This window comes from Odocoileus virginianus, chromosome 9 (assembly GCF_023699985.2).
Source record: "Odocoileus virginianus isolate 20LAN1187 ecotype Illinois chromosome 9, Ovbor_1.2, whole genome shotgun sequence".
NCBI lineage: Eukaryota > Metazoa > Chordata > Mammalia > Artiodactyla > Cervidae > Odocoileus > Odocoileus virginianus.
The window spans coordinates 58,259,191-58,283,823 of record NC_069682.1 but is presented as its reverse complement, the minus strand read 5'-3'; the positions used below and the strand labels follow the sequence as shown (position 1 = coordinate 58,283,823).

Sequence of the window (24,633 nt, the reverse complement as noted above, 5' to 3'; positions counted from 1 at the left end):
AGTGAGTGTGTGTCTGTGTGTCTATGTGTATTTGTGTGTGGCATGTTTGCATATGTGAGTGTAAAGGTGTATGTGTGCTTATGTGAGATTGTGTGCATCTGTACGTCTGCCTGAGTAACCGTTGTGTGTCTGGGCACTTTGTGTGTGTGTGTGTGTGTGTGTGTGTGTGTGTGTATCCATGACTGTGTGTGCTTCCCTTTGTATCTGTATTGTGGTGCCACTTGTGTCTTTCCACCACTGTCAGCCTTTCTGCGGACTTCTCTCTGCAGCTTGGTGTATGTCTATATGGCTGTTTGTCTTTCCCTTTGGATGGCACTGTCCCAAGCCCCCTGCTGCCCTCACCAGGAGGAGAACAGCTGACTACCCCCCAGATGCTGTGGAGTACGGAACAATACTCACCGGCTCGGCAGAGGCCAGGTCCGTTCCCGGAAGTCTTAGACCTTAATGACAAATTCTAGCCCATGGATCAGTGCGTCTGGAAAATGGGGGGGAAAAAGCCAATAACCACAGACCAGAAGGAAGGAGCCCAGGGATCTTCATGGTCCTTAGCGGCCTGGGAAATGGGAACTCTGAGATTCAACCATGCTCAGGCAGGGCTTGAAGGGGACTGTGCCTCCTTCACCCACCAGCCCAGCTATTCTTTTTTTTTTTCTGCACAAAGTCTTCTTTTTATTCATAACATAGGCAAAGTTATTTAAGTCAATAAATTTTTAAGGATTTTCACACGTCCTGATTCTTTCTGCTGCCAGTCACCATAGTTCCTCCAAAGTTGTCGTCTTCAAGGCAGCCCTTATAAAAAGTTCTGCTCAATCCACAGCTGTGATGCCACCCAGCTATTCTTAAGTTATGGCTGATGTGGGGAGAAGGGTCTATGTCTTAAGATGATTCTGATAATTCAAGGCAAAAAAGAACTCTAAAATGGGGAGAGATGAGACTGGAGGGCCCTAGCTGTCCCATGTGTGTGGGGACAGAGCTCCCTGGGGAAAAGCCCTGCTCCTGCAGAGGGGAGAGAGGACTTGGAAGCAGGTCACGTCTGACTCTTTTGTGACCCCATGGATCGTAGCCCACTGGGCTCCTCTGTCCATGGGATTTCCCAGACAAGAATACCAGAGTGGGTAGCCATTTCCTTCTCCAGGGGATTCTCCCGACCCAGGGCGGGTACTTACCGACAATGGAATGTACCAGAGTGACGTCCAAGCGGCTGAGAACTGCATTGACCAGGGGGCACACCTGAGCCAGGGGCAGAGAGGAGCATTAGGCACCTTGGGAGACACTGGCAGCAACCGCATCCCGAGTATGGGTTCTCTGGGGAGATCTTCTATTATTTGTCTGTGTCTGAGAGTATCTGATTCTAAGCAATCCCACAGATGAACCCTGCCACGTCCACACTGGGAAGACAGAGATGTTGAAGGCGGGGATGAGGTGTCCAATTACAGAGCGAGTGGTTGTTCACTCTGTGATCTGGCGTCTGTTTCTGAATAGGGCAGACTGCTCTGGGAGGGGTGGGTTTCTGGTCATAGGAGATCCTGAGCATAGGCTGGGTGAACCTTGTCTGCAGCCATAGTGGGGGTGGACTGGGAGCTTCTTGGGGCAGGAACCGATCTGTTTCAGCTGTAGTGTGGACACATAGAGTGCCTGGCCCAGAGCAGAAACCAATCAGTACATTTTGAAGGATGGGAAGAAGAAACATGGACAGATGGACCCATGGACAGGTAGACTGATGGATGGAATTTACTTATCAAACTGAGTGACTCAGAAGAGCTCCCCCAAGGGCTTCTTTTAGCTTGAGAAGCTCTAAGATCCAAAGACTAGGAGGCCGCACTCTGTCTCCACTTACCTTTTCCTGCACCAGCCCAGGAAGGACATTATTCAAGATGCCAGTGAGGTTGTCAACAAAGCTTTGAATGGGGAGGGGGCCCAATCTGAAAGAGAAAATCACAGAGAGTGCAGGGGCCTGGGGCTGGCATGGAGAAGCTTGGGTTTGTGCCCACTGCAGTCTCAGTACTGATAAGGGAACCTGGCCTTGTGCCTCCACACCCATGTGCATCCATAACAATGTGCCCATCCAAAGGGAGTGACACCCCGCACAGCAGTGCACACACTAGGTACATGTAGAACAAACACATAGTGCCAGCACACAGTAGGTATTCAATCAGGCTTTGTAGAATCCATATAGGAATGAAGAGTGCTTAGTATGCAGTTGTCATGAGGATTCAGTGAGACGATACATGGGACACACATATGTGTGTTCAATAAATGTTAGTCATGATGGGGGTGGCTCCTGTATTTTATACTTGTCTCCCTCTCCCTTTCAAGAGTAACTGAAATAATTACCCTTGTGGGCTCCATAGCTATTTTACTCTTTACTGGGACAAAGCATGTTCACATTTATTATTTTTGAGGATTCTCTCAATAATGCCAATATAGCTCCATATTACAATTATCTGAGCAAGCTGAGACTCAAGTAGGGGAAGAACTATTCAAGTTCACACAGGGAGCCCTCCATCTCCTGCCATACCCCTCAGCTAGATGGGACTTGAACTCAGATTTCTTGTTGCCTAATACAGCATAAAATTGGTCAACCTGGCCTAAGAAGGGGTAGTGACCATTTACTTATTCATCCGTCCATCTGTCCATCTATCGATCCATCATCTCACTCTTCCACCCTCCCACTCACCCGTTCTCCCATTGTTCCATCTTTCCAAGCATTCACCCATCATTCCATCCTATTGTCTCAATAGGAGCAGCCACCCCTCTGGCCTCACCCATCAAGCAGGGAGATTTGCAGGCTGCCAGGGGAGTGAGTGCAGTCGCCAACAACCAGGTGGACATGCTTCTGCTCATCTGTCACAGCTAAGAGTTCCACGGTGATGTTTAGCTTCACAGCCAGCTTCAACAGACTCCCCACCAAGGGCCTGCACAGGAGACAGTCGGCTGTAGCTGACCTCCCATGTCCAAAGGCAGAGGAGGTTTTCTTCTGGACAGAAATGCCAGTCTTGCCTCATTCCATCTTGCCCACAAATATACTCCTCTCAATTCCCAGTAGGCTCAAAGAGGCCAAGTGAGTCTGCCAAGTGAGTCTCCCAAGTGACTCAAGGTCACTCCGCATAGCAGCAAATGAGCTGAAGCTGGAGGCTCAGGTCTTTTGGATAGACTCCAACAGCTTTTTTCTTTCTTACCACTCAAAATCATCAGGGTCTCCTTTGGTGAGCCATCCTCCCATCCCCCTTTGGAGTCCACTCACGTTTTCACATTGAGGATCATGCCCAGAGGGATGGTGACATAGAGACGATGGCCATCGGGGCTCTGCACGAGGCCCAGTTCCAGCAGCTGAGGGTTAGTGATCTTCAAACTGCCCAGGGAGAAACACTGGAGTGAGAAACATTAACTCCTCTAGTCCTAAACTTAGAAACCACATCTAATCCCACCGTGAACATCTCAGAGGTGGACCCATGAGGTGGGATGGAGGAGATATGAGGGGAGTCTTGCAACAATAGCCATATGAGTTTTGAGTCTCACATCAGTTTTTCCCATCCTCTGCACTGGGTCAGATCCCTCTGCTCACCTCAGGTCTATGAAGTTTTCCAAGATAAGAAACTGTGTCTGGGTTATATTTGCATCCTGTATGCCAGCTCAGAGACTTACAAAGAAAGGGGTTACTTTATGCTGGCTGAGTTTGTGGACTGATGAGCAGGTGGGTGGATGAATATGTGGGTAGATGCATGGAAGAGAAAGTGGTTAGACGAAGGGCAGATGGTCAAGTGGATGTATGGGTGGGTAGGTGGATGAGAGGATGATGTCGGGGCAACTGAAATAAGTCCTTCACATTTAAGAGCAGGGATCATGAATCTTGCTGAGTCCTTCAATGGCAGGTCAATCAATAAAGTTTACCATGAAGATAGAGGAGCAGGAAGCTGGGGAGATCTGAGAGAGGGTAGAAGTAAGCCTCTTCTCTGAGGCCTTTTCTTTTCTCTGAGCTAGCCTCTGTGTCAGATGATTTACATCTTCTCCAGTCCTCCTGACAGTTCTCTGTGGGTACCATAATCTTCATTTTACAGATGGAGAAACCAAGCCCAGAGAGACTGAGTGCCTTGCCCTGGGTCACCCAGCAAGTACATGATGGATACAGAAATCAGACTCAAGGCTATCTGTCTGTCTTCAAGTCAGAGGCAAGCATCTGGGTGGCAGGAGGGTGGGGCGGTGGGGAGGGTAGGAATCCTGGGAATGGATTTGATCCAGTTCTGTAAAGGACCCAGTCTTGTCAGCTCACTTTCCACTCTTGTTCTTTGTTAATTGGATTGTTCCACCGACATCACATGACGATGTCACTGAGGAGAATAGCTTACACTTTCTTGCTTACATCAAAAGCCACCGTGTTCACTAGTGAGGAGAGCAACATAAGAAGGGATTTCACCGATAAAGAGAACAAAATTATCATGGTAGAGTGGAAAAAAGCCTTGGCTTTGGACCTCAGTCAGTTAGAATTAGAACCCGCACTCTGCATCACTCTGGTGGTGTGGGCACACACCCCTTTCTGTGCCTCCACTTTTCTGTAAATCTAGGGATTATTAAACTGACCTCAGAGGACTACAGTGAGGGTGATAGACGATGATGGAGATCCAAGCTGCGCTTCAGGACTGGGAGCAATTGCTGGTTCAGGAGGGCTGCTGCTCCCTGCCAGACTGTGAGGGGTTCTCAGCCTGAGTCCTGGCCTCATGTTCTGATGACCCCGCTCCCTCCTCCGGGGCCACTACCTGGGGCTGGCTGATCTCCAGCGGGAGATCTCTGGTGGGGCCCAAGGCCCTGCTTCAGGGCTACTCACTCAATGATGTCGTTCAGGAGAGGCGTGAGTGAAGTCACTTTCCCAAGCAGGCCCCCCAGCAGGCCACTGGAAGGGTTCCCTCCAGTCTTCAGGATGTCCAAGAGCGGAAGGTTTTCGAGAGTGCCCAACAGACCCCCAGAGAGCAGGCCATTGCTGAGAGCTGGAAAGGGGTGTGGGGTCCTTGGGGTCAGATCTGACAATTATGGCTCCTCAGTCCTTGCCCCCTTTTAGCCCCCTTCCCAACCATGAGATGATTGTGCACACATGCACACACACACCTGGAAGAAGTTGTCACAGACTCTCACTTACCACCTGTCAAGCTTCCAGCAAGATCTGTGGGTTTCGGGGCTAGGGCTGGAGTCAAAGCCAAGGGCAGAGTCTGGTCCAAGGGCACGGGCAGGGCTTCCAGCAGGGCCGTGGTCTGGGCCAGCAGCCCGCAGAGGACAACGAGGCTCCCGATTTGAAACATCCTCTCACTCAGTATCTGTGGAAAGGACCACTGTGGCACAGATACTAGAGAGGAACCCATCCACTGCCTGCCCCCGCCCCAGCACACCAGGGAGTGAATAGCGACAGCTAAGGCATTTGCTCTGAGCCAGGTGTCAGGCTGAGTGCTCCACATTCGGTGTCTGATTTCATCTTTACCCTTAAGATGTGGATACTCAGCACCTGCATTGCACCAGTGAGGCAACAGGGGTCTAGTGAGTTTAGGTAACTTTCCCCAAGGTCACAAGTACATACTGGGGATAGGATTTAAAGATAGCTCTCTCTGCCCTGGGGGCCTCTGTTTATTTATTTATTTTTTCCATTTATTTTTATTAGTTGGAGGCTAATTACTTTACATCATTACAGTAGTTTTTGTCATACATTGAAATGAATTAGCCATGGATTTACATGTATTCCCCATCCCAGTCCCCCCTCCCACCTCCCTCTCCACCCGATCCCTCTGGGTCTTCCCAGTGCACCAGGGCCTCTGTTTAAATTAAATGACCATCAGATTTACACGCAGACCAGAGGACTTGAGGATGGTGACAAAGCAGAGGAGCTCCTCAGCCACTAGCACGTTTAAGCCTTTTAATTTGCTTTGTCTCATTCAATACATTGTAAGCAAGTGCAACTGGAAAGTAAATCTGATGGGCCTCTGTTTAAATTAAATGACCATCAGATTTACTTTCCAGTTGCACTTGCTTACAATGTATTGAATGAGACAAAGCAAATTAAAAGGCTTAAACGTGCTAGTGGCTGAGGAGCTCCTCTGCTTTGTCACCATCCTCAAGTCCTCTGCTCTGCGTGTAGCCCGTGATGCTTTGTGGAAGCCCTTGCAAGTCACAAGACTATCAAAGGTGGCAGGGCTGTAGTTACCATCTCATTCATACCAGTGCTGGTAAATCCTGGGGACCATCCAAAGTCCTCATTCAACAAGGACAAGAGGACCAGAGAGGGGTAGTGATTTTCCCAAGGTCAAATAGCAAACTAATGGCAGAACTGCAGTTGGAGGAAGGTGTCCCTCCCACCCCAACTCTCCACCCCTACCAATAAACAAACTATCTCGTCCATGTCTTTCTCTTTTCCCTCAAGATGACCTGGACGAACTTCCTGGGCAACCTTTGACACCTGCCTCCCTTTTGCACCAGTCCTCTTCCCAGATGCCACCATCCTTCTCCAGGGCCTTTCTGGAAGTCAGTAAAGGTGTTGAGAGCTGGAGCTGGCTCCCACACTCTGGAGACACTTGGCTGCTTCAGGCAAAATCCCATCAACTGGCCAATTTGGCCAAAGAGCCATCATTGTTGCTGCCACAGGAATCTAAAGGGCTTTTTGGTCCAAAGAGCCAGTTGTGGCTTCCTTGGGAGGTAAACTTGGCTTGGGCCTCTGAATCTCTTTTCAGCAACAGATCTTTTATGACTCCAATGGAAGCTAAGGACCCTTGGTCCCAGGAAAATGCACCAAAATGTACAAAATTGGGTGGATTGTAGGAGGTTGCTGGACGATGGTCTGGATGCACAATGGAGTGAGGTGGACACTGAGCAATGCACAGTGGTAAACTCAAGATAAAACTCTGTAGAGACTGGGATTTAGGGCAGGAGGCGTACGCCCATGAGAGATCCCTAGCTCACGTGGAATTTGAGCAGCGCACCTACAGCCACGTGCTCCCTATCACCATCAAATAGCCTGCTGCCCAAAGTCTCTACATTGATGCCAATGGTCTCTTAGGGAGGCAGAGTGGATGCTTATCACCTTGCCCCCCAGATGGCAAGCCTTGGTTCTCTTGGAAGACCCCTAAAGAGTGATCTGAAGTGCAGTCAGCCAGTGATGCCACAGTGTGGAGGCTAGCACCTCTGCCCTCCGAGGCAGTAGTGGTGGTGGGGGGGGAGGGTCGAATGCACAAGTCTCACCTGGCTTCTCAGAGGTCCTGGCAGCTGTGGTCGTCTCCTTGCTTTGCTGAGCAGGTAGCCTTTTTTATAGTGTGGAAATCAGGAAATGAGTGATTGAGAGATTCATTTATAGATAATTCAGAATTCGGCAATCTGTTGGTGTCTTTCAGGGCTCTCCAAAGTAAATAATTGCCAGTCACATTAGTAGGTGGGGCTGTTAAGCTGTTTGATTGACAAATTAAACAGAAAAATGAGATGGGGATGTTACTCAAGATTTCATGGTTTTGTGAGTGGGGCTGAGGCTGGGAACCCTGGCTCCAAGGTGGCCTGAAGATTATGTTTGGAACACCGGGAGAGGCAGCTGTTGGAACTCTGGGAGGGACCTCAGTCTCGCTGTTGTTTACTCGCTAAGTCATGTTTGACTCTGTGCGACCCCATGGACTGTAGCCCGCCAGGCTCCTCTGTCCCTGGGATTCTCCAGGCAAGAATACTGGAGTGGGTTGCCATTTCCTTCTCCAGGGGAATCTTCCTGACCCAGGTATCGAACCCACCTTTCTTACCTCTCCTTCTTTTGCAGGTGGGTTCTTAACCACTAGTGCCACCAGTCTCACTGTCATTGTTTTTCAGTTGCTCAGTCGTGTCCAACTCTTTGCAACTCCATGGTCTGCAGCACACCCGGCTTCCCTGTCCTTCACCATCTCTCATAGTTTGCTCAAACTCATGTCCATAGAGTTGGTGATGCCATCTGACCATCTCATCCTCTCTTGTCCCCTCCTCCTGCTTTCAGTCTTTCCCAGCTTCAGGGTCTTATCCAATGAGTTGGCTCTTCGCATCAGGTGGCCAAAGTCTCATATCCAATGTAGAAAAAGAATCAAGTTGTCTCTGATTTCCCTACATCTGGGGCACCCCTCGGTTCCAGGGTGGGGGTCTTCTGAATCTCAATTGCATGACAGTCACATGCTGGGACCTAGACATCTTCACAGAACGCCGGAGGGAGGGGTTGCTGCTCCTTCTTTGCAGAGGTGGAAACTGAGGCCCAGTGGGGACAGGTGCCCAAGGACACAGAGAAGATGAGGGCAGGGTTAGCTGCTGCAGTGCTTACTCCTGGACAAATGTCTCTTTGAGTAACAAAATACAAAGAAACTATAAGGGACTAAAAATAACTGTGTGCATTTGCAGTTGGGGCAAATTATGGACAACAAGATACAAAAAGACCAAAAACCCAGCTGCTTCTTCTGAAAGGCTGAGAACCAAAACCTGGGGTTTGAAGCAAAAGCAGGGTAGTGCACATACCCTCTGCACCCCACACCACCAAAAGGGTGGGCAGCTCACCTAAGCCCCCCTCCAGCCCAACCCCTGGACACACCCCCTACCCTCACCCCATAGAAGGAACCAGCATGCCCCGCCTCGGGGAGGGAGCAAGGGAGCCTGTTACTTATTTTCACTTGCCCCTGCTGTTAGCAGGTGCCCCAGTAAAGCCTTGCCTGAATTTATTGTCTGGCCTCTAGTCAATTTCTATTGACTAAGGGAGGCCAAGAACCCTGGTCAGTGTCATTAGGACTCAAGCTACTGGCTAATAATCACAATAAAAACAGTGTCAACAGCTAAGGCTTGCCAAGCTCTGCCTAAATGTCAGGCCCAGCATTGCTATTTTTCACATCCAGCCCTTCAGGAATCCTCACAGCCCTGTGTGGGGTGGGAATGAATACGTCCATTTTATGAAGGGGAAAACTGAGGCTTGGAGTGTGAGGCGACAAGTCCAGAGTCTCACTGTGGGCATGGAGCCCACGCATCCATGCTCCAGTCCTTTCTCTTGATCACTGGGCTGAGACGAGGATGCCTTGGGTGTGCTCTGACCATTTTGCATCCCTCCATCTGTGAATATCATGTTCCCACTTGTATAACCTGAAAAAGGCTACCTGGTCTCCCAGGCCTGAGGGATCGTGTGGCATCCTGATCTCTACCCTTCCCCTTCCCCAAATGAAGGCATGAGGAATTTGTTCCCACCCCTTGGGTCTTTGGAGTCTGTTGTACAGATGAAAAAAATGAGGCTCAGGGAGTTCCAGCTCTTAGACCAGTGAGAGCAGCTCTTGCCTTGTGGAACCAAACATCTTAAAAGCAAATGCAGAGAGTGAAGGAGGAAATGCACATTTATTGAGTACCTACTGTGTGCCAGATGCTTTCCGTACATGAACTTCATCTTTGACATGATTGGTTGATATTGTTGAACCTCAAATGTCAGAGGAGACTAAGGTTCAGAGAGGGTGATTATTGCCAAGGAACACACAGCGAGTGAGTGGTGGAATCAGAATTCCCCCCCACCATGTCTGATGCCCCAGTAATCAGTGAGCCACGCTGCCCTCCCCTCATTTCAGACCGTCACAGGAGCTACTTCTGCTTCCTGTGAGTCTGGCTGATGCCTCTAGGAGGCTGTGGCTTTGGACTCAGTTATCCATTCAAGCACACACTAGACTGTTCCCACAGCCTGTGTGTTGACAGTCACCCTCAGTGGGGTCCCCTTTTTTGTTATTTTGGTACAGCTTTTCTGGATTGGGTCACATTGTTACTATCTTTTGGGGAAACAGAGGCAGATAAGTCAAGAAATGATTCAAGTTTGTTATTGGACAGCTAACAGCCAAGCTGGGAAGTTATATTTGTGTTATGGCAGAAAGGGGATGACTTTGGACACATATCGCCCTGGTTCAAATCCTGTGACCCTGGGAAAGTCCCTCCAATCCTTTGAACCTCAGTTTCCTCATCTGTAAAATGGGAAGTAAGTATCTACCTCCCAGGGCTGTGGGGGATAATGTCTAAGGAGGGGGTTTATGTTCAGTTCATAAGCTCATGTGTCTACATGGTTTTCTTTTTTTTTTTTTAATTAAACATTAAAAAATGTTTTACTTATTTATTTGGCTTTGCCGAGTCTTAGCTGCATCAGGTGGGATCTTTGGTTGCAGTGTATGGACGCCAGTTGTCGCGCACAGGCTCCAGAGTGTGCAGGCTCGGTAGTTGCGGCTCTCGAGCTTAGCTGCTCTTTGGCATGTGGGATCTTGGTTCCTAGACCAGGGGTCAAACCCATGTCTCCTGCATTGGAAGGTGGATTATTAAGTCCCTACATGGTTTTCTTTTTAAATACATAATCCCTTTATTTATTTATTTATTGTATTTTGACTGCATCTTGCCACTGGGGATGTGGGATGGTTCCCTGACCAGGGATTGAACTCAGGCCTCCATAATAGCAGCATTGAATCCTAACCACTAGGCAACCAGGGAACTTCGCTACATGTTTTTTTCCCCCTAATGTATGTAGATTTTAATATTTCAAGTATCATTTTGCTGAATAACAGAACTGTCCCCACTCCCCCCTGGCATTTTATTTCTGTTCCAGGGGCTTTATTTGTGCCAGGGCATCTGAAGGAGGATGCCCTGTCCTTGTTTTGACTGAAAATGTAGAGACAGCCACATGCCATTTGGTTCCTCGATGCTTAGATGCTGTGTTTCCCTTCCATCCTAAAAGCCCCTTCGAATTAACTTTTTAAATTATATTTTCTCTGTTATTTTTAATCAGAGGATAATCGCTTTATAGTGTTGTGCTAGTTTCTGCCATAAAACAACATGAATCAACCACTGTAAACTTACGTCCCCTCCCTCTTGAACCTCCCTCCCACCCCTACCCTATTCCTTCCCTCTTATTTGTCTGCACTGGGTCTTGGTTGAAGCCTGTGGGCTCTTTCATTGCCAGGTATGGGTTCAGTCGCTGCTGCAGGCAGGCTTAGTCGTTCCATGGTATGTGGGATCTTAGTTTCCTGACTAGGGGTTAAACCTGCATTCCCTGCATTAGCAGGTGGGTTCTTAACCACTGGAACATCAGGGAAGTTCCATCCCTTCAAATTTAACCTTTACCTTTTACTCTCTTCCTGGACACCCGAAAGTGTTCTGTGTCGCAATTCCTTGGGCCTTAGGCAGGACCGTGGGGGGGCTACCTTAGCCCATCTGTCTGGACTATGACCTTCCAGTTGACCTTCTTTCCTTGGGGTCCTGCCATCTTTCCTGGCTCTGGAAGGGAACATGGACACAGACCCCACCCATTCTGGAATCCCCCACATCGACCTGGGGTTTCTGCTGGCCCTCCTCTCACGCCAAGGTTTGCCTGGGGAGAAGTGGGAGATACTTCTCCGAACCCACTACAACTATGTTCTCTTCAGTTTCTCTTGGACTCACACACTCCACCAACAGAGGAGATTTTCTAGTCTGGGGGGCAGGAAATCTTCCTTCGATTAGCCATATACATGCTATTCTTAATGTATAGCATAGACTATATTATAATACAGTCATATACATGCTATTCTCCTATGTCCCACATTTTGAAATTGAAAAACTCAGGCTTAAAAAAGAATCAACCTACAGTAAAATTGACTTTGGGGGGGTGTTTAATTCAATGAGTTTTAACACACGAATAGTCTTATGTAGCCACAATAATAATCAGGTTACTACAGAACATTACCATCACCCCACAAATACACTCACGACGCCCTTTCAGAGTCACTCCTCCCCTCCTCCTGACTCCCTCCCACCCCTGCAACTGGCAACCACTCGTCTGTTCTTTGTCACTGATGCTTTGTCAGAGACCCAGGCTTCCGAGACTCAAGAGCCTTCTCTCAGCTTCTGCTGAAGTTGTCCTTCCTGGCTGCACCGGTGTGGCTGGTTTCCCTGCCCCGAGCAGGACAAGGGTCATGAGGCATCAAGAAGTGTGGACGGACACCCAGCTAACATTTCAAGACAGTGTTTTCCGTGTTGGTGATGCCACTGCCTCCTCATTGTGTTTCTCACAAACTGGAGGTTTTGCCCTTTTCATCCTACATATCAGATTGTGATTGTGTTGGGGAGTCTTTACTGGCATTGTTTTGTGAATCAAGAGATTCCTTTTTAAAGGGCAGAGTTCATTTTATTTTTCAATTGTGCAAGGTCTGCTCTCCAGAACTTGGGTGTGGGATGCTAGCTTTGTCCCCTGGGAGCCAGAACTCTATATGGAAGTGAGAGGAAGTTGTTACAAGTATAGAGGGGCAGGGTCTGGAGCAAGCATCTGTGTATTTGGGGCTGAATTTCTGCTTCAATTACCCACTACCCCAGGCCCCAATATCATATTAGAGATCCATTGTGCACCAAGTTCCTCCAGGAGAAAACATGATGAGTCCACAGCTCTGTGAACCTTAAAATGAAAAAAACAAAACAAAACAAAACAAAAAAACCCACCAGAATTCAAGAAACCCGAGGAGGGCTCAGGGGTCAGAAGAAGGGCGGACAAAAGCTGCTTTCACCGAGGGACCAGGCGACCTTGCCGGAGGTTGAGGTCCAGCCCTCCCGTGTTTGCTCTTTGGATCATGAGCAGGAAAATCCCGTAAACTCAAGGCTGTCAAGGGGAATCTTTTGTATGAATGTGGGCGTTTAGGGTTGCAAATCCCCGGTGAAGCATTTTGGATTACGGAGTCTGAGTTGAAAGATGGAGACATGAGTATCGCTTGCCCCATTCTCATCTCTGAGCTGTTGACACCTCCTTGTTTGAGCTTGTCAGTCAAGCTGAATGAATATTTCATCATTTTCCCCTAAGTGTAGGGGGTGTGTAGATGGGTGCAGGGATGTTGGGAGGGAAGACTGAAGTGGGGGGTCCACAGTGGTCAAAGTTGTGGGCTCTGGAGTCTGGCTGCTTGAGTGCAGTTGGCTTGGTCATTTCCTGGCTGTGTGAGGATAGCAGTTTTGAATAGGATAGCAGTTTTGAACTTCATGCGGTTTCTTTGAGGATTTAATGAGATGCTGGATGCAAGCTCTGAGCACCAGGCTTGGCATATGCTGAGTCTTTAAATGTGTGTGTTACTGCTATTAATTGTGTGTGTGTTATTTCCTCTTTATTTCTCAGTATGCTCTTCCTTGGCTTGGGTGGAGGAGGACAGGAATCTATATTTAAGAACTGAGGGACTTCCCTGGTGGTCCCAGTGGCTAAGACTCTGAGCTCCCAATGCAGGGGACCCATGTTCGAGCCCTGATTAAGGAACTAGGTCCCACATGCTGCAACTAAGAGTTCTCACACTGCAACTTAAAAAAAAAAAAGAATAGTCATTAATTAACTTATTAACAACGAATTAAAGGACTTTTAATAAGCACTTCCCATGGACCTAGCACATGCTAATCATACTGCAACTGCTTTTGTGCATTCCTGCAAATATCCTGCAGGGTAAATAGTTTTTATTTTCAAAATAAAAATTTTTGGTTAAAGTATAACACCAATGGGAAAAACGCACCTAAGTGAAGAGCTCAATGAACTTTTACAAACTGAACACCTTCCCTGTAATCAGCACCCAGATCAAGAAACAGAATGGCGTCAGCCCTGCAGAGCCCCTCCCTCTAGTTCCAGTCACTAGGCATCTCCCCGAGCATAACACCTTCTTGACTGCTGGCCGCATGGATTAGGTTTGCTGTATTTGAGCTTCACATAGATGGGAGATCTGTGTTTTGGAGCCTGGCTTTATTAGGTGTGTGAGATCCATCCATGCAGTAGAGTGAGTGCAGATCATGCTCTTTACTGTAGAGCATTCTGCTGCTGACCGTCCCACAAGCTATTTATCTATCCACTGTATTTATCCTTTTTTTTTGATGTGCACTTAAGGAGTTTTCGCTTTGGGGCTCTTAGGACTATGGCTGCCACGAGCAATCTTGGACAGGTCTTGTGGTGTCCACAGACACATATTTCTGTACTTAGGGGCGGGATTTTGGGTCAGAGGGAGGAATATGTTGCCCTTCTGGAGATGCTGCCACCTAGTTTTATAAAGTGGAGTTATGACTCACCTCCCTCCAGCAGTGTGCTGGCTCCTGTTGCTCCATGTCCTATCTCTATCCCCTTTCTGCAGGGGAGGAAGACCAAAAGGTTAAGTGCCTTGTCCCTGACACAGCCAGGGAGTCCTAAGACCAGGACTCACCAATCATCTAATCATGAGTAAATGTGCCAGGTCTATGCTGGGGGCGGGTGTGTGTGGGGGGGTGTGTGGTCACTGGCTACCCTGATGCACATGTCCATATGCTCATCATGGAACTTCTTATTGGGTTGAATAGAACTTGAACTCAGATCTGTTTGGTGCAAGTGTTTCTACTTTACCACTCTGTCACCATTCTTCACTCCCTTGGAATCCAGCACAGTGGTTGGCACATATTAGATGCTCAATAAAGTGGAAGTGTCATGTCCCAACTCTCTGCAACCCCCTGGACTGTAGCCCTCCAGGCTCCTCTGTCAGTGGAATTCTCCAGGCAAGAATACTGGAGTGGGTTGATGTTTCCTTCTCCAGGGGATCTTCCCAACCCAGGGATCAAATCCAGGTCTCCTGCATTGCAGGCAGAATCTTTACCATCTGAGCCACCAGGGAAGCCAGGTGCTCAATAAACATGGGTTGAATGGATGAGAGGATGGGAAGTCTCAGCAGGACTCCCCCTGCACTGATGAGCAGATTCATGGATGGGGGCTAGTGGCTGCCAATTACAGGATGAGAAATGATGTTTTCTGTGTCATTTCTGGGCTGATGAGCAAACCCAGGTATATCCAGTCTCGGGATGGATCTTCATCAGGTCTGACTTCTGGAACCCAAACCTCAGGACCTAGGCAGGAGGTCCTTTGCACTCTTCAGAGTTAGAATTTATTATGGAAGAGGACAGGATATCCATAGAACCTGTGGTACAAGTTTTTGGGGCATCAGAAGCCCCACTGTAAGGGAGACTTAAGGTCTCCAAGTGTGTTATTTCCCTCTAATCATCAGTGGCTGCTGGAGGGCACTCAAGTCTAGTTCATGGAAGGTTGGCTGGACTCAAAGTTGGTTGAGTTCATAAGCAATGTCCTGTTCTGTAAGGAGAAGAGGCAGAATCAGTCATCGAGTGTCTGCCCCCCACTCCCCAGGTCCACACTGAAGGGGTCTCTCATCCTTCCATGCTGACTAAGGCCCAGTGCTGGGAACATTTGCATTGAAGCTCTTCAAATGATATCTAATTATTCACTTCTTGTGTCTTCCATTCACAGTAAGTTCCCTGAAGGCAGGGATTTTATCTGTTTATTTGCAACTGGGGCTCAGGTGGGCTCAGGTAGGGGGGTCAGTGCTCCCTAAAGATTGAGTGGAGATCTTGGGCCAGCTCTGGTGACCTGGAGGTTTGATGGGGTACAGCCTGATAGGTGAGGGTGCCCTCCACGGTCCCACCTCACTTGGGGACAGTGATGGTCATGGTCACACATTCACCTCCAAGTGTCCTCAGAGCACATTCAGACACCCAGCAGAAGGCCTCCATGGGAGCTGAAGCAGGGGCAGCTCTCTTGTCCATTTGCCCATCTTCAGTCCTCCCCACCAAACGGACACAGGTGCTCACTTACCCATGAGGCTTTTCAACAGTTTCACATCCAGCTGCCTGAGTATCTCATCAATCAGAGGACACACCTGGGCCACCAGGACAGAAAGAAGGGTCAGACCAGGGACTGGAAGAAGAAAACTGGAGGGCCTGTGGCTGGGAGCCATGGGATTTGAATCATGGTAAGAGTGGCTCCCCTGTACTGAGTGCCAACTATTTGCCAGGAGCCATGCACCACATTACTCTGCTTTGTCCCCCTGAATCTCTGTGACTTTCCGTGAAATAGAAAGTGTGATGGTTCTCATGTTACACATGGGGAAACTGAGGTTCAGGGAGGCTAAGTCACTTGCCTAAGGACACAGCCAGTAGATGGCAAAACAACATTTTAATGGAGATTTCCCAGGTTCTAAAGACCCATTTCTTCGATGAAATACCAAAAATATGCCCTGACCCACAGACTCAAGGATGCCCAAGGTGAAAACCCTTTTTCTCAAACTTACCTGACTTTCTATCAGATGTGGGATAACTTTTTCCAGGTTGTCTCTGAAGTTGCGGAGAAAAGGATTCACCTTTGGTGGGATAGCTCTAGAAAGAGAGGTGGGTGTATCACACAGAACAGATAAATACAGGAAACACTAATGTCAGGGGCTGTGTGTGGAGAACATCTCACACAACCATTGACTCCTCAGCCAGCTCTACATGAGAGGTGTCACTGTAAGCAATGATTAAAGGGCGAAGTGATGTGCCTTGCCCAAGGTCACACAGCTAGTTCAGCGCTGATTAGATTAGAACCAGGTCAGTAGCCACACCCCACAGTCCTCTTCATGGATGTCTGGCATGATCTAGGCATTCAGTGAATATCTGATGAATAAATGAACAGATATACTCTGAGGACCTAGTTGCTTTCAGCCATCTGGAATTATGGAGAGAAATCAGACACAGATCTTGCCCTTGAAGGACTCACTAGTCTGTTGGGATTCACTCACTTGGTCAGCCAGCCTGCAGATCTTCATTTAGATCTGTTTTTTTCTATGTTGTTCACTGCTGTATCCCTAGCATTAAGCGCACCATACCTAGCACATAGTAGGTTCTCATCAAGTATCTGTCGACTGGCTGAGTGATGAGGAGGAGCTTTAAAGGAGAAGGGAGGGGTGCGGAGGCCTAAGGACCAGCATGTACAAAGGCACAGTGGCATGAAAATATATCATACTGCTGGAGGGAGTTCTCAGAGAGGCTCGAGGGCGAAGGGCTGCAGAGTGCCGCCTGGGATGGGACAAGGAGGGCCTTGGGGGACATCCAGGAGTTTGCTCTCTGTCCAGAGGGTGTTGGAGAACCACTGGAGGGTTTGAAGCAGAGGTGGGGGTGAAGAACAAGACTGTATTTCTGGGCTGGGGAAGAATGAAGACCAGAAAATCCCCCTGCTACAGGGGAAGAATGAAGTAAAGGCAGTGAGGTCTGAGTCAGGGAAAGCCGGAGGAGGTTCAGAAAGTGGACTATGAGCCCGGCCAGTGGGTGTGGGGATGGAGAGACAGGGGGCAGCTAAAGGATGCCAGGAGGTCACTGATGGGACCTGGTGAAGATGGCCTGTGGGGAGGGGGAGGAAGAGTCTGGCTTCTGGGAGGGTGGCAGGGCCATCCCAGGGATGGGGATGCAAGAGGAGGAAGAGATCTGGGGGAAAGGGTGAGATCAGTCTAGGGGCTTTCCAGGAGGTGGTGGAGACATGAGACCAAAGCCAGTGCCGGCTGGGAAGGCGCCCAGCCCTGGGAAGGGATGGCTGGGAACTTACTCAGTGAGGAAGGTCGTGTGGACACTCTTGGGCTCCACGTGGCATTTGCCTATCACCAAATCCCTCCGGCCAAACTCATCTTTCTCCAGCCAGAACTCCACAGAGAGGTTCATGCGTTCGTGTGTCTTTATGATATGGTTATTGAAGGGCCTGGGGATGAGAGAGAGGAGGAGGGGGAAGGGCAGGAGACAGAGACAGAGGAGGAGAAAGCAGCCAACATGGAGAGTGGCTTTTTTGCCAAACCAGCCCAGTGGGGCTCCATGGTGCCTGGATGCTAAATTCTGTTGTCAGTGATTAAGGAGAAAAATGTTATTAGCCTGAGTGGCTTCCAAAAATCCTTTAAATAGACTAGATTCGGGGGCCTTTGGGCTTCCCTGGTTGCTCAGATGGTAAAATAATCTGCCCGCAAGCCAAGAGCCCCGGGTTCAATTCCTGAGCTGGGAAGATCCCTTGGAGAAAGGAATGGCAACCCAGTATTCTTGCCTGGGAAATCCCATCGACAGAGGAACCTGACAGGTTACAGCCTGTGAGGTGGCAAAGAGTCAGACATGACTGAGTGACTAACACTTTCTGGGAGGGGGCCTCTGGAGATTAAAAAATAGAGATTTAATTTTATTCTAAAAATCTTTACCATTTAGTGGAGCCCTCCATTTCCTTGGGAGCAGCAAATGTTAAATGGGAGCAAAAGTTTAAACAGGCAGAGGGAAGGGTGTTGAGATCATTGAAGTGTTTTCTCTTTTTAAAGATCGTTGTAGGGAACTCACATAAGTTTAAATGAGCAAACGACCTGTCTCCACTTATCAGTGATCGCCATCTACATTTCAGCTGAAGAAACCAAGGCTCAGAGAGGTGAAGTGACTTGCCTGAGGTTACATAGCAAGTGAGTTTGGAAACCAGGATTTGAAACCAGGTTGGGGCAGAAAGACCTGGGTTCCCCAAATGGCCAAAATCTGCCTGCCTCCACTCCCGGGTTCCCAATGAAGAGGTGCAGTGCCGTTTAGACCCTGCTTCTGTATGACTCACAGTCTCAAGTCAATATCAAATCCAAGTGAGATGTTTGCTGTGAACCGCTCCTTATGGAAAGACATCCAGATCCCACCATAGTCCAGCTGAACGTTGGTAATGTTGGCACTGCACAAGGAAGGAGAAAAAGGCCCCCACCAGTGCTGAAGGACCTCAGACCTCAAGACCTTGGGTTGACAGACAAGGCTGGCAGTTGGGTTTGGAGTCAGATCCTTTTACAGATGTTCTGCAGGCAAGAGCTCCCAGTAGGAGTCCTGGGCTGCAAGCTGACCCCAAGCGCCCCTAATAGCTCCATACAGTTGTCTCGTGAAATCCACAGCCAACCACAGATCCAGCCACTGGGCTTGTTCTCAGAGCCAGCCTAATACTCTCAGAGGATGACTCTTACAGGACTGAATGAGGGGAAGTGATTGTGGCCTCATACATCAAGGTGATGAGCACTGGCATTCATTAAAATGGAGAGAATGAGGGATTCAGATCACAGACAAGGCAGGTCAAGGGCACAGCAGCTGTTACAGTTGAGTAGCATTGAGACCTGCATCCATTGAGAGGAAGGAGGGCAAGTGGAAGTGAAGGACAGGCCCAGTTCTGTGAGACTAATTATACCAAAGGCTATGCCGTTGTTTAATTAGTGGCTATGTGGTGGCTATGAGTGCTGTGGGGAAAGCCCCTAACAACCCCAGGAGGCAGGGGTCATTATGCCCATTTCACTGATGGGACTCAAGACTGAAGCTCGGGGAGCTCAAATGCCTTGCCCAGGGTCACACGGCTTTTAAGCAATAAAGTGGGGTTCAAATGTCTGACTCTAGCCCTGGGTTCCTATGGCACCCCAGATGTTATCTGGACTATGCTCTGGGTACTTATGTCATAGATGAGGTCAGAGTGGTCCAGCAATTTCCCCAAAGTTGGTGGGAGTGCCAGGATGTAAATGAGGACACTTTTGCTCCCGAAACCTGTGCCTTTAATGACTATGCTGTGCTGCCTTCCCCAGTGACCCCCCAACTCATCTTCCCTCTTTCCTTCTTCACAGGGCTTGTACCTCCATGCCCTCAACACTGCCCTCTGACCCAGAGCCTTTTAAGGAATCCCAAGGCCAGGGATGGTGTTCAGGATCTCACCTGCCTTCTTGATGGTGATGAAGGCTCGTGCTGCCGATTAGCCAGCCCACCATCCCCGGGGCCATCTGCCCAGAGGCATTCAGACTGTCCAGGAGGTGAATGTTCTGGATTCGGCCCTCTGTATCGTGCTTCATGAGGCCCTGGGCAATAACTGGAAATGGACATGGCACCAGTGACATTGCATGATGTCCTGGCAAAGGTGGAGGGGCAGATGTTGGAGCCAGGAGGCCCAGGTTGCAGGCTGCAGCACCCACTTCTTGCCGAGTGATCTACTGGGGGGCTTCCCTGGTGGCTCAGATGGTAAAGAAATCTGCCTGCAATGCAGGAGACCCAGGTTTGATCCCTGGAGGAAGATCCTCTGGAGTAGGAAATGCAACCCATTCCAGTATCCAGTACTCGTGCCTGGAGAATTCCATGGACAGAGGAGTCTGGGGGGCTACTGTCCATGGGTTGCAGAGAGTCCCTGGTTTCATGGAAGACTCTTACCCAACTTTATAAAAAGGTAATTATGAAAGTAAATGGAAAAAGAAGATGCAAAATTCATTTTATGAGGCTAGTACAACTTGCTTCAAGAACAGTACAAGACTGATGACCTAGAGGGGTGGGATGGAGTGGTGTGAGGGGGGCTCGATAGGGAAGGAACACACGTATACTCATAGCTGATTCACGTTGTCTTACAGAAGAAACCAACACAACACTGCAAAGCAATTATCCTCCAATTAAAAATAAAAAATTAGAAAAAAGTACAAGGGAAGTTATATATCAATTTTATATATAAAAAACTTGCTAAGATCCTAAATAAATGACTAGCTAACAAATCTAATAGTACATTATAAAAATATCACATGACATTACAAAATATAAATTTTAGTTTGATACATTATAGATACATTATAGTATACTACAAAAATACATTATAAAATAGTAGCTTGTAAAGATATAATTATCGTACATTATAAAATATAATATTTATTTCAGAAATGCTAAGATGGGTTTAACATAAGAAAATCTGTTAATATAATTTATCATATTAACATAATAGATGTAAAAATGGTAATTTTTAGATGCAGAAAAGCACTTGTTAAAGGCTAATATGGATTTATGATTAAGAAAAATTTAGGAAACTAGGAGTATAAGGGGAATTCTTTAACAAAATAAAAACTATATTCCAAAAACCTACAGAAAATATACTTAGTGAAGAATTCTAGATATATTCCCATCCCTATAGGAGACCTTGACTATACTGCAAAATAAGAAAAAGGCACAAGAACTATAAGGTTTAGAAGAAAATAGAAAAGACTGCCACTATTTGCAGATGATGTCATACTCTAGGCAGAAAATTGAACAAAATAAATAAGAAAAATTACTAGAACTAATAAACCATAAGACTTTGGGGTAGCAGACTAATTTTCAAAAATCAACAACTTTCCTCTCATCTGTACCAGCAATACCAACTAGAAAATATAAAAGAAAATCAGGCAATGTTTCCTGAGGCAACAAAACTCACAAAATCTCTAGGAATCAATTTTACAAAGCATGCTCAAGACATTTACTGAACTTTAAAATTCTATTAAGGGTTATAAAATAAAATCTGAATAAATGAAAAGGTATACTAAATTTGTAATTGGATAATGTAATATTGCAAAAATATCATTAAATTCATTAACAAATCAATGAAATCCTAATCAAATTTCCAGAAGATTACTTTTTATTTTTCAATGAACTAAACCCAGTCTAAAATTCATTTGGAAGAAGAAAGTTCTATCAGATGAAATGGCATAGTATTTAAAATACTATGTTCTTGGTACAGAAACAGTTACACAGAAACAGAACACAGAACTTAAAAGGGAATCCACGTGTTTGGAAACTTAATCATTTAGTAGATGAGTTGAGAAAATGGACTCATATGGAGAGAAGTGAAGGTGAATCTCTAACTTATGTATATAAATATACATAAAGATGGCCTCCAAATGGATTAAAATCTTACATGTAAGTTTGAAAATATTCCTGTTCAATGAAGCATCTACCAACAATGTTAACAGATGACAGTTTGGAGAAATGTTAACAGTGCTTAGACTGACAAGGGACTAACGTCAAATAAATTAATGTCTCCTCAAATCAAAGAGAATTTAAAGAATGGAAAGCAAATAGAAAAATGGGCAAAAGGTAAGAATTCAAAGAAGTCAAAATGGCTAGAAAAATTAAGATGTGATGCTCAGGACCTCCCTGGTGGTCCAGTGGTTAAGAAAAACAAACAAACAAAACAAAACAAACAAACGAAAAAAGAATTCACTGGCTAAGGACCCATATACTGCAGGGCAACTAAGCCCATGCACCACGACTACCAAGTCCATGCTCTAGAGCCCATGAGCTGAAACTATTGAGCTGACATGCTGCAACTACTGAAGCCTGCATGCCTAGAGCCTGTGCTCTGCAACAAGAGAAGCCAAGGCAATGAGAAGCCCATGCACTGCAGTGAAGAGTAGCCCCTACTTGTGGAAACTAGAGAAAGCCCACACACAGCAATGAAGACCCAGTGCAGTCATAAATAAATAAATAAAATTTAAAAAGAAAAGATATGGTGCTCAAAGTTCCTACTAATAAAATAGTCAAGCTAAAACAAATTAGATATTGCTCACAACACAACACAACAAAACAGACTAGCAGACATTTAGAAAGATGACATTATGTGCTGAATTGCGCTACCCCTCCCTGAATGAACATATTGAAGCCTCAGACTCCAATTTGACTGTATTTGGAGATTAAGCCTTGAGGGAGGAGTTAAGCTTAAATCAGGTCATAAGGGTGGGGCCTTAATCCACTGGGATTGGTGTCCTTTTAAGAAGAAGAGACACCAAAGTACACTCACTCACTCACTCAGTCTCTGTGTGCACTCAGAGGAAAGGCTTGGTGAGGACACAATGAGAAGGTGGCTCTCTGCAAGCCAGGAAGAGAATTTTCACCAGAAACCAACCCTGGCAACTTGAACTTCCAGCCTCCAGAGATGTGAGACAATAAATGTCTGTTGTTCAAGCACCCCGGTCTGTAGTATCTTGCTATGGCAGCCCAAGGAGACTGATACAGGTGGGTTCTCTCCAGTGTTGGGAAACATGGGGACAGAGGTATGCTTGTTTGTTACTGGAATGGGTGTAATCATTCTAGAGAGCAACCTAGCAGTCTTTAGTTAAATTCAGTTTGCATCTTCCTTAGAGCCCAGACATCTCCCTTTAGGAATATATCCCAGAGAAATTCTCCCACAGCTTCTAAAAGGAGCACATGTGAGAATGTTCATTACTGTGCAGTTTATAATAGTGGGGAGTTAGAGACAACTCAAGTGATCATCCCTAGGGAAATGGACAAGTGGCGGTGAAGTGGATGAATTTCATGGACTTTTCTGCACTAATATGAAGCAACAGATGTCAACAGCACAATGTCCAGAAAAAACAGTAAAAAAAAAATTAAGTCTTGTATATGAAATCTTATTTATTGGGTTGGCACCAACTTATTTATTGACATCATTAAGATGTCATGGAAGAACCAGAAAAACCATTATGGCTAACCTATGTTTTACAAGGATATGGGCATTTAAAAATACATATATTAAACATGCTACATTGCCTGCCAAGGAAGAGGGGAATAAGAAGAGGTTGAGGGGAAAATAACAAAATAAAACACAAGAGGGGCCTTGCCATGGTGCCTGATAATGACGATGTGTTATGAATAGGCATATGATCAACTCAACCTCAATTTTTTTGTACTTCGGGTCTATGAAAAAGAGGAAGAAAAGCGGGTAAGTGACTGATCCCAGCTCATCTAGCTGGGTAATGCTTTCCCACCCTCCCTGTGATAGCAGGCAGAGCACGAGGTTAGCTTACTTCTTGCCAGAGCCGACTTGCTGTCTGTGTAGGTCTTGGCCAGGCCAGGCTGCTGTGGCTTGTGTAGGGCTGAGGGCAAGGCCAGCAAGCCGAGGAGGACCAGGAGCCTCCAGACAGAATGCATCCTGGGTTCTGGGACCTGTGGGTATCAAGAAAGATCAGTTGATACACAGGTGGGTGGCTGCAAGGGTGGCCACCAGGATGAATGGACTCATGGTTTTTGGTAGGAAGATGACACCAGAGTTAGCCTCCGGCATGCTGTGGGGAGGTGTTGTGATGGGCTCTGGCAGCTGCCACTGGGGCTTGCTCACATGGTGAGGGCAGCAGGTGGAACACTGGGGTGAGGCCAGGGATCCAGAGGGAAGCTTGGTTGCTTGGAGACACCCAGTAGAGCCCACTGTTGGGTCATCCAGCAGGAGTCCTCTCCCAGACTCTGCACGGGCTGGGTGTTGGTGACTCTTCAGTGAATAAATGAATGGGTGAGGATGGCTAATCTCAGGCTTCCCAATTGGACTAGGATTTTTCCTAAGGGCAGGATCTTCTATAATGTCTACCACCATGCTTGCTTGCTAGAAATTAAGTGCTGGTGATTGTTTATTGATGACTGAATGACTGAATACATGAAATAGTGAGAATGGTGGTCTCTGTTCAGTTCAATTCAGTCCAGTCACTCAGTCGTGTACAACTCTTTGCGACTCCAGGGACTGCAGCACCCCAAGCTTCCCTGTTCATCACCAACTCCCGGAGCTTACTCAAACTCATGTCCATTGAGAGGGTGATGCCATCCAACCATCTCATCCTCTGTTGTCCCCTTCTCCTTCTGCCTTCAATCTTTTCCAGCATCAGGGCCTTTTTCAATGAGTCAGTTCTTCGCATCAGGTGGCCAAAGTATTGGAATTTCAGCTTCAGCATCAATCCTCCCAAAGAGTATTCAGGACTGGTTTCCTTTAGGATGGACTGGTTGGATCTCCTTGCAGTCCAAGGGACTCTCAAAAGTCTTTTCCAACACCACAGTTCAAAAGCATCACTTCTTCAGTGCTCAGCTTTCTTTATAGTCCAACTCTCACATCCATACATGACTAAAGACCACAGCTTTGACTAGATGGACCTTTGTTGGTAAAGTAATGTCTCTGCTTTTTAATATGCTGTCTAGGTTGGTCATAGCTTTTCTTCCAAGGAGTAAGTGTCTTTTAATTTCATGGCTGCAGTCATCATCTGCAGTGATTTTGGAGCCCCCCAAAATAAAGTCTCTCACTGTTTC

General features: G+C 47.1%; 2 protein-coding genes across 5 annotated transcripts; both read right to left on the bottom strand.

The window, feature by feature from the left end:
- Positions 1-399: 399 nt before the first annotated feature.
- BPIFA1 (BPI fold containing family A member 1) lies at positions 400-5,294 on the bottom strand. The gene is made up of 7 exons (XM_020902503.2): positions 5,132-5,294; positions 4,823-4,982; positions 3,245-3,352; positions 2,766-2,915; positions 1,838-1,922; positions 1,167-1,230; positions 400-475 (listed from the first exon to the last, which is right to left on the bottom strand). Exons 1-7 carry the CDS (start codon positions 5,289-5,291, stop codon positions 435-437), a joined length of 768 nt encoding a protein of 255 aa, XP_020758162.2. The 5' UTR covers positions 5,292-5,294; the 3' UTR covers positions 400-434.
- A 9,556-nt stretch (positions 5,295-14,850) lies between these two features.
- BPIFA3 (BPI fold containing family A member 3) lies at positions 14,851-23,677 on the bottom strand. Of its 4 annotated transcripts, none has more exons than XM_020902515.2 (7): positions 23,373-23,677; positions 19,498-19,687; positions 18,380-18,487; positions 17,357-17,506; positions 16,071-16,155; positions 15,596-15,659; positions 14,851-15,076 (listed from the first exon to the last, which is right to left on the bottom strand). In XM_020902515.2, exons 1-7 carry the CDS (start codon positions 23,494-23,496, stop codon positions 15,042-15,044), a joined length of 756 nt encoding a protein of 251 aa, XP_020758174.2. In that variant the 5' UTR covers positions 23,497-23,677; the 3' UTR covers positions 14,851-15,041. The 4 variants fall into 4 exon arrangements, with proteins under 4 accessions (XP_020758174.2, XP_020758175.2, XP_070328643.1 ...); XM_020902516.2 differs by having other exon boundaries at positions 19,498-19,648; XM_070472542.1 differs by lacking the exon at positions 14,851-15,076 and adding an exon at positions 15,294-15,370.
- Between the last annotated feature and the right edge of the window lie 956 nt (positions 23,678-24,633).